A 15,089-nucleotide genomic window follows, 5' to 3' on the forward strand; every position below is an offset into this window, starting at 1 on the left:
AATAATAAAAAATTATTAATAAAAATGCTATAAAAATATCCCCATTTTGTAAACGCTATAACTTTTGCGCAAACCAATAATCGCTTATTGCGATTTTTTTTTTTTTTTACCAAAAATATGTAGAAGAATACGTATCGGCCTAAACTGAGGGAAAAAATGTTTTTTTTATATTTTTGGGGGATATTTATTATAACAAAAAGTAAAAAATAATGCGTTTTTTTCAAAATTGTCGCTCCATTTTTGTTTATAGCGCAAAAAATAAAAACCGCAGGGGTGATCAAATACCACCAAAAGAAAGCTCTATTTGTGGGAAAAAAAGGACGTCAATTTTGTTTGGGAGCCACGTCGCACGACCGCGCAATTGTCAGTTAAAGCGACACAGTGCCGAATCGCAAAAAGTGGTCTGGTCTTTGACCAGCAAATTGGTCCGGTCTGAAAGTGGTTAAACAAACAGCGACACTTTTGAAAAAAAAATGGTTTCTTTTTGCTATAATACATATCCAAAAAAAGAGTTTTTCATTTCTTCTACATATTTTTGGTAGAAAAAAATCACAATAGGCCTATATTGATTGGTTTGCGCAAAACTTATCATGTCTACAAATTATGGGATAGATTTAGGGACTTTTATTTATTTTTATTGTTTTTACTAGTAATGGCAGCGATCTGCAATTTTTAGCAGGACTGTGACATTGCGGTGGACAAATCTGACCCCAAATGACACTTTTTGGGGACCAGTGACATTATTGCATTTATCAGTGCTATAAAAATGCAGTGATCAATGTAAAAATGACCCTGGCAGGGAAGAGGTTAACAGAAGGGGGCAATCAAGGGGTTAACTATCTAATCTAGGTGTGTTCTAACTGTATGGGGGCTGGGCTGGCAGGGGCATAACGGTGATCACTTTTCCAGATGACTAGGAACAGTATAGCTGTCATCCCTGTCAGACTGGGGATCTGCTTGTTTACACTGGCAGATCCCCGTTCTGCCTCTGTACTAGGCTCTGCCCCAACAGCAGTCGCTACTGGAGCATTGGGCTGGGGAGGGAGGGGCTGGCTCAGGCTCTCAGATTGCTGAGGGCCTGGTCAAGATCTTTCCTGAACCTGGACTGGCTGATTGACATCAGCGGACTTTAGTCCACTGTTTGGCTGAAAACAGGTCCCAGGGGTGCAGAACGAACTGCACCCCTCCCCTGTGAACTACCAAAGTATAGCTAAAATGGCTTTGGCTATAGTTCTCCTTTTTAAACAATACATTTTTCTCACCTCCGTCTTATAGCCAAAGAAAGTTGTATGTTTTGAGGTTACCTTACTTTCCCTAGTACTCTGGAGCATACCATCTTCTGGGCTGTATCTTGGTACAACCCTCATCCTAAGTACTATATGACTCCACCAATGCCTCTTTAACTTGCAGTCCTACCTAGATATGGCAGGTTTCTTCTTGTATATCCTAATTATCAGTGAACATGACCTCCATAACTTTTGTACTTTTACTATAAAAAAAAAATCTAAGGACTTTTAACCTGAAATAGATGACATTTTTGTTCTTGAATTTAAATATACTTTTAAAGGCATACCTATGATAGTGGGATTCTGGTGTTTTAAGATGACCTAGCCATATGGTTATGGCTCCCAGATGTTGTATTAAAAAGGATTACCACACCTCAGAAAGACAGTAGTATGCTCAGAGAAAATTGAGGGATTATATGATATTCAAAGAAATGTATTTAAAATGAACACTTTTTTTCTAATGTGGATCCAGTTAAATATGGTTTTAGAAGGTTCGCCCTATATTATTTTACATTGGAAAAAATAAAAGAGTAATTCTGTGTGACCATGACATTTCTAGGTCACTCCATTGTGGAGAACTAATGTAAAGCTCGTTTCTCTGTTGATGCATTTTGTTTGTATTGCAGTTTTGCATACCAGTAACCAAAGCATATGACTACAATTCTCTTGGGAGGGTTGAAAAATATATAAAGGCAGAAAAGTTTGCCTTGTTTTATGTAAAGTAATAGCTGCTGCTTTGTTGGTGTCCTTGGGAATTGTTAACTGATCGGGAACAGTTGAAAATAATGGTTTGGAAATAAAATTGCGTGAAAATAAATCAAAACAATATCCCTGACCCTAATGGACTTGTGTAAATCACTGTACATCTTTTACAGCTCTTTACTACTGGAGGGAGTAGAACCACAGAGCACATGTGAGTTAGAAGTTGATGCTGTAGCTGCTGATATACTGAATCGTCAGGAAATTGAGGGTATGTGTTCCATCTAATTTATGAATATTTCTATAATTTTAGTCTTTAGTTAGAAATGTTTCTAGTGTGGACTGTTATTAACCCCTTCACGCCAAAGTCATTCAAATACACGCCCCTTGGCTTGAAGGGGTTGTACTGGGGTGATGCATGCAGCTGCACGCATCACCCCAGTACTGTTTTTTTTAGCGCAGACAGTCGACCAAAGCAGCGCTGGCTTCCATCCCACCAGGAGGCCCGAGTGACCAGCTGGCGCGGCTGTCCGGAGAACTGAACGCGGCCAGGATTTGGCTTCAATCAGGTCTCGGACCTAGTAACCTGGGAGCGATGACATCACTTCCGTTTTATTGAAGACTTACAGGTGCCAAATTTTTTAAAAATTACAGCATTCAAAACTGCCAAACTTGGCGTTTTGAATATTTTTAATGTGCAAAGTAATTTCAGTTGCTTTTTTTTGTTTGTTTGTTTTTTCTACAAACCTTTTGTTATGAATGTACTGTATTTTTCTATTACAGGGGTCTCCAAACTGTGGCCGCAGGCCGGATGTGGCTCCTTGCTTGCCTTTATCCAGCCGGTGGGTCACTATTCCTTCCACTGACACCAAAGACGAGGCACTATTTCTCCCACTGACCTCAACAATGGGGTACTATTCCTCACACTTACACCAGAGATGGGGAACTAATTCTCACCAATTATGGGGCACTATTCCTCCCACTGACAAAAATGTTGTAATTTATTTACTCCCACTGACCACAAAGCCAATGGCATTGTTTACTCCCACTGAAAGTTTGGAGACCCTTCTTCTATTGCTAATTTTTGTGAGGTTATTAGCATTCTGTATACATCACCCATGTATATTCAGCATCTTGATTTAGCCCCCCCTGTCAGACCTGTGTGACTTCAGGTGCGACGTGCAATTTACAAATCACCTGACGTTGCAGAGCTAATGTTTCTATGGCAGTGTCTTAATAGGTATGATTTCAAGTAGTGCGATTTTGAGAAGTAGTTAATGCATTACTTATTCATGAATTCAGTGCAATTTACCTGCCAGACTATATGGTGATTCTCTGTCTGATCTTTAAGTACAGTTTTGAGTTTACATTGACTTTATATAGGTTTTTTTAAGGCCAAAAACTCCTTCCATTAACTGTTGTAGCCATTGCGTGTGCTGTACGCATCATCTACATACAGTAAGCAGTGAATTCCTGTCTGCTGCTGGAACTAAATTGAGTCAGCCTAAATACTTTTCCGCCATTTTGAAAAGCCTTGTGTTTTTATCAATGAATTACAGGGCTTCCTCTAATGGGCTAAAGTGGAGAGGTGGGTGGATAATGTCAGGAGCTCCACCTTGGCCAATCAGAGGAAGCCTTAAAACATCAACATGTGTAAGAATAATGCTCTGTTGGACAAAACTGAAGAAATTACTTTTCCCATAACATAATAATAATGTAACTAGGGTATATTCTTTTACAGATTCTATAAAGGGGTTAGCCTGTGCATTGCTGTTAAAACGTGGTGCTTAACAAATGTTTTGGATTGTGTTTTTACCTTTAGCTCAGATAGGGAAAAATCCTGGTCTGCAAGCAATATGGGAAGATGAGAAACAGCGTCGTAGAGAGAAGAAACAATCTTCACAAATTGGTGCACCGGAATCACAAGGTAATCTTTGCCAATAGCAGTATAAATATTGGTCTTTATTTGTTTTATTATGCAGCCATTAAAGCAAATGATTTGTTTTTTCACTCAAATCGAAAAAGACATTTTACTTCACTTAAACGTTTTAGCTTCTGGTGGGTCCCAACAGAGGGCTTACCAGTTTGTTAAATTAAAGTGATTCTATCATAAGAAGTATATGGGCGTTGCCATTGTTAACCTCTCCTTTTATGACTGTTGGTTCCTTTTGCTGTCATTTTAACCACTTCAGCCCCGAAAGGATTTGCCCCCTTCCTGACCAGAGCCCTTTTTGCGATTCGCACAGCGTCGCTTTAACTGACAATTGCGCGGTCGTGCGACGTGGCTGACAAACAAAATTGTCATCCCCCCCACAAATAGAGCTTTCTTTTGGTGGTATTTGATCACCTCTGTGGTTTTTATTTTTTGCGCTATAAACAGAAAAAGAGCAACACTTTTTTTGAAAAAAACGCATTATTTCTTTACTTTTTGCTATAATAAATATCCCCAAAAAAAAATTTTTCCTCGCTTTAGGCCGATACGTATATTTCTACATATTTTTGGTAAAAACAAAAAATCGCAATAAGCGTTTATTGATTGGTTTGCGCAAAAGTTATAGTGTCTAAAAAATAGGGTATAGTTTTATGGCATTTGCCGACGTATATTTTCTGACAGCGGTCGGCAAGTGGTTAAAGCTTTTGCTTGAGTGCTTTCTGAGTTTCTAACCTGGAACTAATGACAAAGCTAAGCAACTAGTCTTTTTAAAAGAAGGACCAGCAATGGCAGCCCCCATAATTATCCCATGTCATGTCACCTTTGAATTGAACCTTTCCTGAAAGGTGTCTTTTGCTGATGTAAAGTGATACTAAAGTCTTTTTTTTTTTTTTCTTTAAAAATAAACCTTTTATACTTGCCTGCTCTGTGCAGTGGTTTTGCACAGAGCAGCCCGGGTCATCCTCCTTCTAGGGTCCTCCTCTTCTGTGCTCCTTGCCCCTCCCCCTTGCAGTGCCCCCACAGCAAGCAGCTTGCTATGGGAGCACCCGAGCCGAGCTGCAGCTCCATGAGTCCGTTCAGACTTGGAGCCGCGGTTCGTCCCCACCCCCTCTCTCTCCTGATTGGCTAACTGACTTTGACAGCAACGGGAGCCAATGGTGCTACTGTTGTGTCTCAAACAATCAGGAGGGAGAGTCTTGGACAGCTGAGGCACTCCTGCAGATCACTGGATAGAGAGGGGGGCTTAGGTAAGTATTGCGGGGGGGGGGGGGTTACTGCTGCACACAGAAGGCTTTTTATCTTAATGCCTAGATTACATTAGGATAAGAAACCTTCTGCCTTTACAACCACTTCAAGCTGATTACACCAGTGAGTTGAACCAAAAAAACTGATCAGCACAAACTATGTGAGGTACAGGGATCTTCCCTGCAGCCCTATTGTATTCTGACAGGGTGGACCTTTGATCCATATCAGACATTGGCTTGAAAACAAGTAAAAAAGGTTTTTTCTTTTTACATTAAATTTCTCCCTATTTAACACTCAGTTAACAATGATCAGCCCTACTTAACCCCTTCCCCCCTTAGCTATTTTTCTTCTTTTTTTATTTTTTTTTAAAAACACATCAGCCCTTGAAAGATTTAATGACCAGGCCATTTTTGTGATATGGCACTGCGTCGCTTTAAATGACAATTGCGCGGTCGTGCGACACTGTACCCAAACAAAATTGATGTCTTTTTTTCCCCACAAATAGTTTTCTTTTGGTGGTATTTGATCACCTCTGTGGTCTTTATTTTTTACGTTATAAACAAAAATAGAGCAACAATTTTGGAAAAAAAGAAATAAAAATTGTTACTTTCTGCTATAAAACATTTCCAAAAAAAGTTAAAAAAAAAAACTAGTTTATCCATCAATTTAGGCCAATTTGTATTCTGCTACATATTTTTGATAAAAAAAATCCCATTAAGCGTATAGGGGATAGATTTATGGCATTATTAATATTATTATTTTATTAATTTTTTTAACTAGTAATGGCGGCGATCAGTGGTTTTTAGCGGGATTGCGGCAGACAGATGAGGACACCTAGCTGACATGTTTAACACTTTTTTGGGAACCAGTGAAATTATTACGGCTATCGGTGCGAAAAATATGCAGGGAAGGGGTTAACATCAAGGCGTTAAATGTGTTCCCTCACTGTGTGTTCTAACTGTATGGGGGACAGTGTCACTGAGGAAATGCACAGATCCGTCTTCATGCTTAGCAGAAAGACCGGATCTGTGTGATCTCCCCTGTCAGAACGGAGATCTGCCTTGTTTACACAGGCAGATCCCCGTTCTGTCACCTCGTGGACCCACTGATTGGCTCCCCTGCTGGCCAATGGAATCGTGCATGCCGCTGTACACCTTCGTGATTTTCGCAGCCGAGCCAACCTGCTGCAGTATAACTGCGGCGGCTGGTCGGCAAGTGGTTAATACCAATATTTTCAACTTTAATTTTTATTTTTTTAGTTTTTTCAGTATTGCAGCACACTGGCCAGATCCGTTTTTGCTCCACAGGAGATCCGTTGGCTAATTCCCTGCTGAGCAGAGCAGGCAGATGACCAGTCTATGCCCGCTCTGCTTATGCAGAACGCACCCAGACCCAGCCCTCTCTACTCTATGGGCAGCCATATGTCTGTTTACACCTGCCTGCCCTTTGATCCAATCTGGCCAGACTGAGGGAAAGGGATCTCCTTCCAATTTTTTTTATGTTTTTCCGTATTGAACTTGGAGGCAGCCGGTTGTAAATGGACACAAGGCCATCCCAGGGACCTTTCTTCTTGCCCTCATGAAATAGATTTTTTATTCCTATTATATTTAGCTTTTCTCATATCATAGGCATTTTGCATTATCCACAGTGGCTTGATTCGTGGCTTGTGGTGACATTAAGATGCATCTTTATGCCTAATGACCTGACCTATCTGCTGTGGAAACTACTAACAACCAGTCGTAAGAGTGGTATACTTGCTTGTGTATGTTGTGTATGGCACATGCATACTTTGGTTAAAATTGGGCCAGTCTAACTATGTAAAGATATCCATACATAAATGGCAGCTTTAAAGGATAAGTTCACATTTGAACATGTTACATGCTACACCCGTTTTTGGTGTGGAACATGTACCATGTGAGCATCCTCGTAGTTCTCTGCTCTCAAGTAACTGTTTGCCCTCACCAGAGGTATGGGCAAACAGCTATCCTGAGAGTTTCCAGGAGCCAGACATTACACCCACTATCTGCTGATTGGAGGTGTAGTGCTCTAAAGCAGGGGTGCCCAACCTTTTTAAGAGCGAGGGCCACTTAAGTAACTTAGTAACCAGTCGTGGGCCACAGTGCCAGCGGAACGCGTGGATCTCTGGTCACGGCTACTCTATACACCCTCTGATCCTATCCACCCAGATGGAAGGGGACGAATTCCCTTCTATTTTTTTTTTTTTATCGGATTGGAGGCAGGCGGGCGTAAATGGACAAAAGTCTGTTTTCATCTGCCACTCTGTAGAGGTGAATTGAGGGTCCGGGTAGGGGGCGATCGTATGAAAAGGACCTAAACTGCTTTCACACTGATGTGCTGTGGTTTACTTGCACAGCGGGTGCAGCGTAGTGCACCTGTGTCTATCCTGTGGGTTAACTGAACTCTGCCATAGAAAAGCCGGCGCTATACAGGAAGCATCGACTTATGGGGCTCTGCTCTGCAACCACTTTCTTCCTCTAACACCATCTTCATTCACAACACTGATGCTGTGGTATGACGGGTCAGCAACCTGCGATCTGGTCTTGCTAACCTGCCATTCCAGAGCAGGAGGTCGCGGGCCACATCAGAGGGCTCCGCTGGCCACTGGTTGGCCACCCCTGCTCTAAAGGCTCCTTTTGCAAAAAAAAAAGCGCATTTTATATATTTTTTTTTTTAAAGGTGAACTTATCCTTTTAGGCCGTGTACACACGGGCGGACTGTTCGCCCAACTTTGTCCGCTGAACAGTGTTTGGGCGGACAGTCCGCTCGTGTGTGGGCTTTCAGCGGACAGTTTCAGCGGACAGTTGGACGGACAAGGTTTTTCGGAATTTCCGAAAAACTGTCCGCTGAAACCTTGTTTGAGCGAACAGTCCGCCCGTGTGTAGGCTTGTTCGTCAAACAAAGTTGTGCGCATGCTCAAAGGATTTTCACGCCGAAAGCTATAATGCAGTGTATAGGACGTCGTATTTTTCGTCCCGTCGTACGTGCCGTTCACGTCATCGCGCACGGTTTCAGCAAACTGTTCGTCCGTCGTGTGTGGCCATGTCCGTCCATGCTAAGTTTGAGCGGACTGTTTGCCGAAACTGTTGGACGGACAAAGTTGGGCGAACAGTCCGCGCGTGTGTACGCGGCCTAAGTGTCACAGCAGGACAAGTGAATACACCTTTTAGACTTTTTACTCTGCAATCAAGACTTTCCCATTTTCATTTCAGGCTATAACATTACAGAACATGGTAAAGGAAAAGAAGCTAAATATATAAAATAACTGTGTATGCTTGCCAGTATTCATGTTAATCTTCTAAATAGATATGGTGGGTATAGAAAAGAACTAGAGTAAAACCTTGGATTGTGAGTAACATGGTTTACAAGCGGTTTGCAATATGAGCCATTTTCTTTTTTTTTTTTTTTTTATAAATCCTGACTCGGTTTTGCAAGACGTGCAGGATTCAAGCCTTTGGGGGTGTGCAGTACTGCATGTGGCCAGAGGTGCGGGAGCGCTGGTGATGCTTGGAGATTATCGGAAATGCTCTCGTTCCTGAGTGTCTCCGAAGATCCCCCCACACCCCTGGCCATACGTGGTACTGCATACGTTAGCAGTGACACTGAAACAAAATATCTGAGTTTCCATTGACTCCTATGGGGAAATTTGCTTTGATATAGGAGTGCTTTGGATTACAAGCATGCTTATGGAATGGATTAGGCTCATAATCCAAGGTACTACTGTACACCCATTTAAAATAATCCAATGTTGTTGCTTTGCAGCCTAAAATCAGGACACACAGCTTTTGTTTTATCCAGCTGTATTTACTAGTGCAACTTATAACATCCAAGTGAAAGATACAACACAAAATTGTCAGGAAAATAAATAAATTCCAAAGCAGAATCACTGAATTCGAAAAAAGATCAAACTCTGGTGTCAGTATATTATTAAACCACCTTTTGCTTTAATTACATCCTTTAGTCTGTTGCAAATATTACAAGGTCTAGATGTGCAAAGTTAGTAGAGACATATCCCAACAGACTAAAGGCTGTAATTAAAGCAAAAGATGGTTTAACAAAATACTGACGTGTGTGTGTGTGTGTGTGTGTGTGTGTGTGTGTGTGTGTGTGTGTGTGTGTGTGTGTGTGTGTTTGTGTGTGTGTGTGTATCCTGTTTCCAACTCGGTGATTCTGTGTTTTTTTTTTTTTTTTTTTTCTGACATGTTGCTAGTCTATTGTTCACTTACATTTAGGTCCATATAAATTTGCACAATTTTCATACTTTTGGCTCTGTATGCCACCAGACAAAAGTTAAAACAAAACACTTCAAATGAATTTGAAGCACAGATTTTCAGCTTTAATTCAAGGGGTTGAAAATAAATATCAAGTACAAACTTTGGGACTTGCAACCATTTTTATACACAGTCCCCCCATTTTCAGGGGCTCAAATGTAATTGGACAAACTAATATAATCATAAAAAAGTTAACTTTTTATATTCTGTTAAGAATCCTTTACTGGCAAATGACTGCCTGATGTCTCGAATCCATGAAAATTACCAAATACTGTTTTTTTTCTCCTTTCTGATGCTTTGCCAGGCTGTAACGGCAGCTGCCTTCAGTTGTTCTTTGTGGGTCTTTCTGCCTTTTAGTTGTGCCTTCAGCAAGTGAAATGCATGCTCAATTGGGTTGCTGCATTTGGCTGAATCTGGGCTGACAGTATATCTCTAAGCACTGCAGAATTCATCCGACTACTTCTATCTTCTGTCAAATCATCAATAAACACCAATGACTCAGTGCCACAGGAAGCCATGCATATGCCCAAGCCATTACACTGCCTCCACCATGTTTTACAGATGACGTTGTGTGCTTTGGATCATGAGCTGTTCCAAGCCTTCTCCGCAATTTTTTTTTTTCTTCTGTTATTCTGGTACAGATTAATCTTGTTTTCATCCATCCAAAGAATGCTTTTTCAGAACTGGTCTGGCTTTTTTTTTGGCAAAGTCTAATGCGGCTTTTCTATTCTTCAGGCTTATGAATGGTTTGCACCTTGTGGTGAACCCTCTGTAGCTCTCGTGAAGTCTTCTCATGATTGTAGACTTTGACAATGATACACCCACCTCCTGGAGAGTGTCCTTCACTTGTCTGGATGTTGTGAATGGATTTTTCTTTACCATAGAGAGGATCCTGCGGTCATCATTAACCACTGTTGTCGTCTGTGAAACGTCCAGGCCTTTTTATGTTGCTGATCTCACCAGTGCGTTCTTTTCTCAGAATGTACCAAACTGTTGATTTGGCCACTCCCAATGTTGCTGCTATCTCTGACCGATTTGTTTTTACCCTCAAATTTACCCAGTAAATACCCTCAAATTAAACCTGAGTGTGCACTTTCAGCCCAATTCCATTATATAACTATAACTTGAATATGTTTGGGTAAATACCTGAAAAAAAACTAAAATCGTGCCTGTGTCCAAAAATATGTGGACCTAACTGTTTGTTGTTAGGTTGTACTAGTAAATACAGCCGGATAGAACCAAAATAGTGTCTGTCTTAATTTCAGTTTTTTTCAAAGCAACAAAATGTGATTATTTTAAAAAGGGGGGGGAGGTGGTTCTTTTCTATACCCACTGTATATTCACCAACATGTAGATGTGTCTGTGCATAGGTTTTATTGGCGCTGAGTAATTTTGATATGCTTTTTGTCTAAAGATCGTGGGTTTTTGGCTATGACAGAAAGTGAAAGAATGTTTCAGAAGAGATTAAAAGAAATCCTTAAACAAAATGACTTCTCTGTGTAAGTATAACCTCCACAGGCAAGACGGTGAAACTAAATCCTTTCAAGTTTTGGAGGACCTTGTTCTCTTGTGTTCAATCACCATTTCATAATCAATACTTTTTTTTTGGTGTGTTGCCTGAAGTGACATTCTAGCAGCTACTTAAACCAAGCTGCTAGTTTTACAGGTCATCATCTGACCTGCTTTTACCTTCCAATATTGTTCCAGCAATATTTTGGAATTTAGGCCAGTTACATTTCTAGTAGCCATTTTTGGACAGTGGAGCTGAGTCTGTTTGCAGTCCCCCTACATGGTGCATTTTAGGTCTCTTTAGGCTGCATTTGCATTGGTGAAAATGACAGTGGCATGAATCTGCACATTTTGTGTGCGCCTAACAGCGATCACTGCAGGTAGTCCCTGAGTGGAAGCCATAGCTGGCTGTGGCCACTGCTGACCTGTCATTGGTCAGCCTGTCAGCAGCCGCAGCTAGCTGCTCACAGCTGGCAGAAACAGCTGCAAGAATCAGATTCCTGCTGCTGTAATTTGCACCAGTGCTAGTTGCCTTCTCCTGTTTATAAATCATTTTGTTATGGGGGTCAAGATTTTGCAGGTACTGTGAGGGACTGTATGTTCTGGATGGCTAGTGTTCATTAAGGGAAAGACTTGCATTCAGGGTTTATTTTAAGTTACCAATGTTTGAGTTAAGGTCAACTGCTAAAGGTTTAATTTTAAGGGTTAAGTGTTAGGATTCAAAATAAATTTGGCTCAAGGGATAAGTTCACTTTAAAAAAAAATATATACATATATATAATATATATGTATGCACAGTTTCAAACATTTTGCATTTATTTTCTGTGGCAGGAGTCAGTAGGGCATTTCACCAGTGATTATCAGATCGCTGCTGCCATGCAGGTCTCCTGCAGATCTGTCTTTGTATCTGCTTGCTCGTACTCCGTACAAAAAAGCTGATAGATTCTGACAAGGAGAATCCATGAACTACCACGGTGATCACAGTGCCGTTGTAGTTTATTGAAAACTATAAGCCAAGAGTTGCAAAGGATTTCAGGACATCTAGTTCATTCAAACAACGAGCCTTGTTGTGCAAAATCATGCACCTGCACAATTTTTGGCCACCCAGCGCAAAATAAGCATAGAGCAGTTACAGCTGTGCATTGTATTGTACTTTAGCGCAGGTGTGTTCTTTCTTGCTGTATGTGTGCGTCGGGGTGTTATTCAGAATGAACCGAACCCATATATGTATGTATGTATGTATATATATATATATATATATATATATATATATATATATATATATATATATATATATATATATATACATACATACATACATACATACATACATACATACATACATACATACATACATACATACATACATACATACAGCACAATGCCATAAAACGTAATTGTGAATCCAGTCTTCAAGTAAAGGGTTTGTGGTTGGTTAAAGTTTATGGAGATGGTTCCACACATTTTAATCTACACCTTATTTTCTGCAACATAAGCCCCATGATGAATATTATTAAATATAGTACTACCAATTTCAGTGTCTGTTTCTAGATCCTATAGATAGATGGCTATAGTGTTTAGTGTGTGTGTTTTATATAATGTGTTCCACATTAGCAGTGTATTATGTATAATATACACGTTTCTATTTTATGTTTTTAAGATCACTGTATGTCTTGTTAAACAGGTCCCTCTCTAACTCTAAGAACTACAGCAGCCTGCCTGATGAGTTCTCTGTGGAACTGACATTACATTCACAGTTGGAGACAGCAGATGCCGTTTCTTGTACTCCAGCTAATGTGGTAGAGGTGCACAGGGACCAGCGGGAAAGTAAGTTCACTTCTCACAAGTCTTACCTGTAACTTTACATCTTTTTGTGTTTATTGATGGTTGTTTAAAGCAGAGTTACACTCAGAAATGGAACTTCCACTGTTAGGATTCCCCCCCCGCCCCCTCCAGTGTCACATTTTTCACTTTTCGGGGGGGGGGGGTCAGACCTGGTTCCCTTACCTGCCTGGTTCCCTTACCAGGAATGGCGGTGGCAGCACCCGTGAGACGATCTGAAGATTGCCTTCGAATGCCAACATAGCGGGCTCCCTGGACAGTTAAGTGTCCTGTATTTGTAGCTGCTGACTTTAAAAAAAAAATGTCTTAGGTGTAGGAACTTCCACTTTAAGTACTCCTCACCACCCCCTGACATTCCACAATTGGCATGTCATTTTCGAGGGAGGGGGGGCTGGGTACCTGGTTTGGAGTGGGACTTCCTGTCCCACTTCCTCCTTCTGACTTCTGGCCCCCTAGGCGACCCCTCCCTCCTGGCAATGTTCTAGGACGCGTCATAGGTCCCAGAACATTTCCTGGCCATTGACTGAGCACAGCACTGCTGGCGCATGTGCAGTGCGTGCCCGGCTGAGAAGCCATAAACTGCCTCAGCTGGGCGCCCACACTCACAATGTCGGCGCCGCGAAGAGTAGGCGGAGGGAACGGAGGCTTCGGGCGGCTGTAGCGCTGGACTGTGGGGCAGGTGAGTGGCTGTTTATTAAAAGTCAGCAGCTATACTTTTTGTAGCTGCTGACTTTTAATGAACTCAAAAAACAGTGGAACTCCGCTTTAAGGCACTCTCCAGGAGTGTGTATATTAAATAAAAATACACACAACACTGGTAAAAAGAAAAACGTTTTGCTGCAATACTTACCTGGTGTATGGTGATTTCCCCTAAAGACTCAATGCTTTATGGTCCAGTACCCTTTGTTATTGGCATACCCATCTTGGGCGTGTCATTATGTAACCTCGAGCTCACAGTGCAGTATTACAGAGAATGATGCAATGATTACGTCAGCACATCTTTCTGCCTTACTGATGACCCATGTCTACCTCTGAAGAAGACAGAGGACCCTGTGCATTATATGGCTTGTCAAAAAAAATCTGATAAAGGGTACATACACACAAATAATCATAAATGCATATGGAAATGGGTCAAGACTTTGGAGGGGGGATGGTTGATTGGAGTTAGCCTGTAAGTGTTGTCATGGAGGTTGAGTTTGGAAATAGTTACTATAATTATCGTTTTCTGTGAACCTTTCACCATAGCTTGTAGGTTTGTCCCTTTTACAGAATTTTTGTATTTATAATTCGACTGTACCTGCCCAATCTCATAGTATACTGTAACGACTTCACACTGTTGCGACCTGTGTTCATTTCAGTGGGCTGCCATACCTGCAGAAACGCAGGGACCCTGACCCTCTGCTAAATACAAATCACTCCTATGCTAACCTATCAAATAAAGTATAACAATCACCAAAAAAAGTGGTTGCAGCACATAGTTTTATTTATAATATGTATATATTGCACTTTACCAGTTCTTAGATGTGATGACTGCATTGGTTTTGTTAAGTTTTTTTTTTTTTTTTTTTTTCACCTGGTGTTCAAGTTCAGCAGGGACCGGCTGAATTTTGATCCATGTATGGGCTAGCTGGTTGTACTTCCAGCCTGTTGAAAAAAAATGTCTCTCGATCAGCGCTGTCGGCTATAGCCGGTGGTGCTCATCTGCGTATTCTGATGAGAGCAATGGCAACTGATAAAACTGCAGCATAACCAACACGTATGGGAAACTGTCAGCTTACACAATTTTTGGTAGGCTACATTATTATTATTATTTTTATTTTTTTTACTGACACTGATGTACCTTAGCATTCAGACTGTATCTCTTTGAAATCCTTTCCTTGGCTTTTTGTCTACCAACTGCACTATCCTTTTGTTCAATCTGGGGTAAATTTTCTTCTTGTGACCATTTCCAGGCTTCACTCTCATGGACCTTTTAAACTTTTAATATTTGTCTTTAGTCACAGGACATGTTAAGCTGCTTGGAGGGGGCTCGGCATGCTTGGTCCATGTTTGGTGTGGTACACATGATACTAAGCATTAAAAAAGATAAAATAGATCAGGGCTTGGTCTAGGTTAGTGTCTGTGTTAGCATTGGGGTGATTGTCAGTGTTAATTTTAGTGTCTGCGTGTTTTGGGTAGGACAAATCTTGCCGCCTCAACCTCAGCAACATCTCCAAAATACACCCCTTTCTAACTAATGATACAACAAAGCTCTTTATTCACTTCTTGGTCATCTCTCGCCTCGAC

At 41.0% G+C, this 15,089-nt stretch overlaps 1 protein-coding gene across 1 annotated transcript in view; it reads left to right on the forward strand.

Annotated features, from left to right (window-relative positions):
• The window catches only part of REV3L (REV3 like, DNA directed polymerase zeta catalytic subunit), a 284,940-nt gene that overhangs the window by 150,907 nt on the left and 118,944 nt on the right, over window positions 1–15,089 (forward strand). The window contains exons 6-9 of the mRNA XM_077487106.1: window positions 2,162–2,256; window positions 3,808–3,912; window positions 10,867–10,951; window positions 12,646–12,788. Coding sequence (XP_077343232.1) covers window positions 2,162–2,256; window positions 3,808–3,912; window positions 10,867–10,951; window positions 12,646–12,788 — 428 coding nt within the window. The remainder of the gene's footprint in view (window positions 1–2,161; window positions 2,257–3,807; window positions 3,913–10,866; window positions 10,952–12,645; window positions 12,789–15,089) is intronic.

This window comes from Lithobates pipiens, unplaced genomic scaffold (genome assembly GCF_037356315.1).
Source record: "Lithobates pipiens isolate NorthernLeopardFrog02 unplaced genomic scaffold, aLitPip1_a1.2 Scaffold_18, whole genome shotgun sequence".
NCBI lineage: Eukaryota > Metazoa > Chordata > Amphibia > Anura > Ranidae > Lithobates > Lithobates pipiens.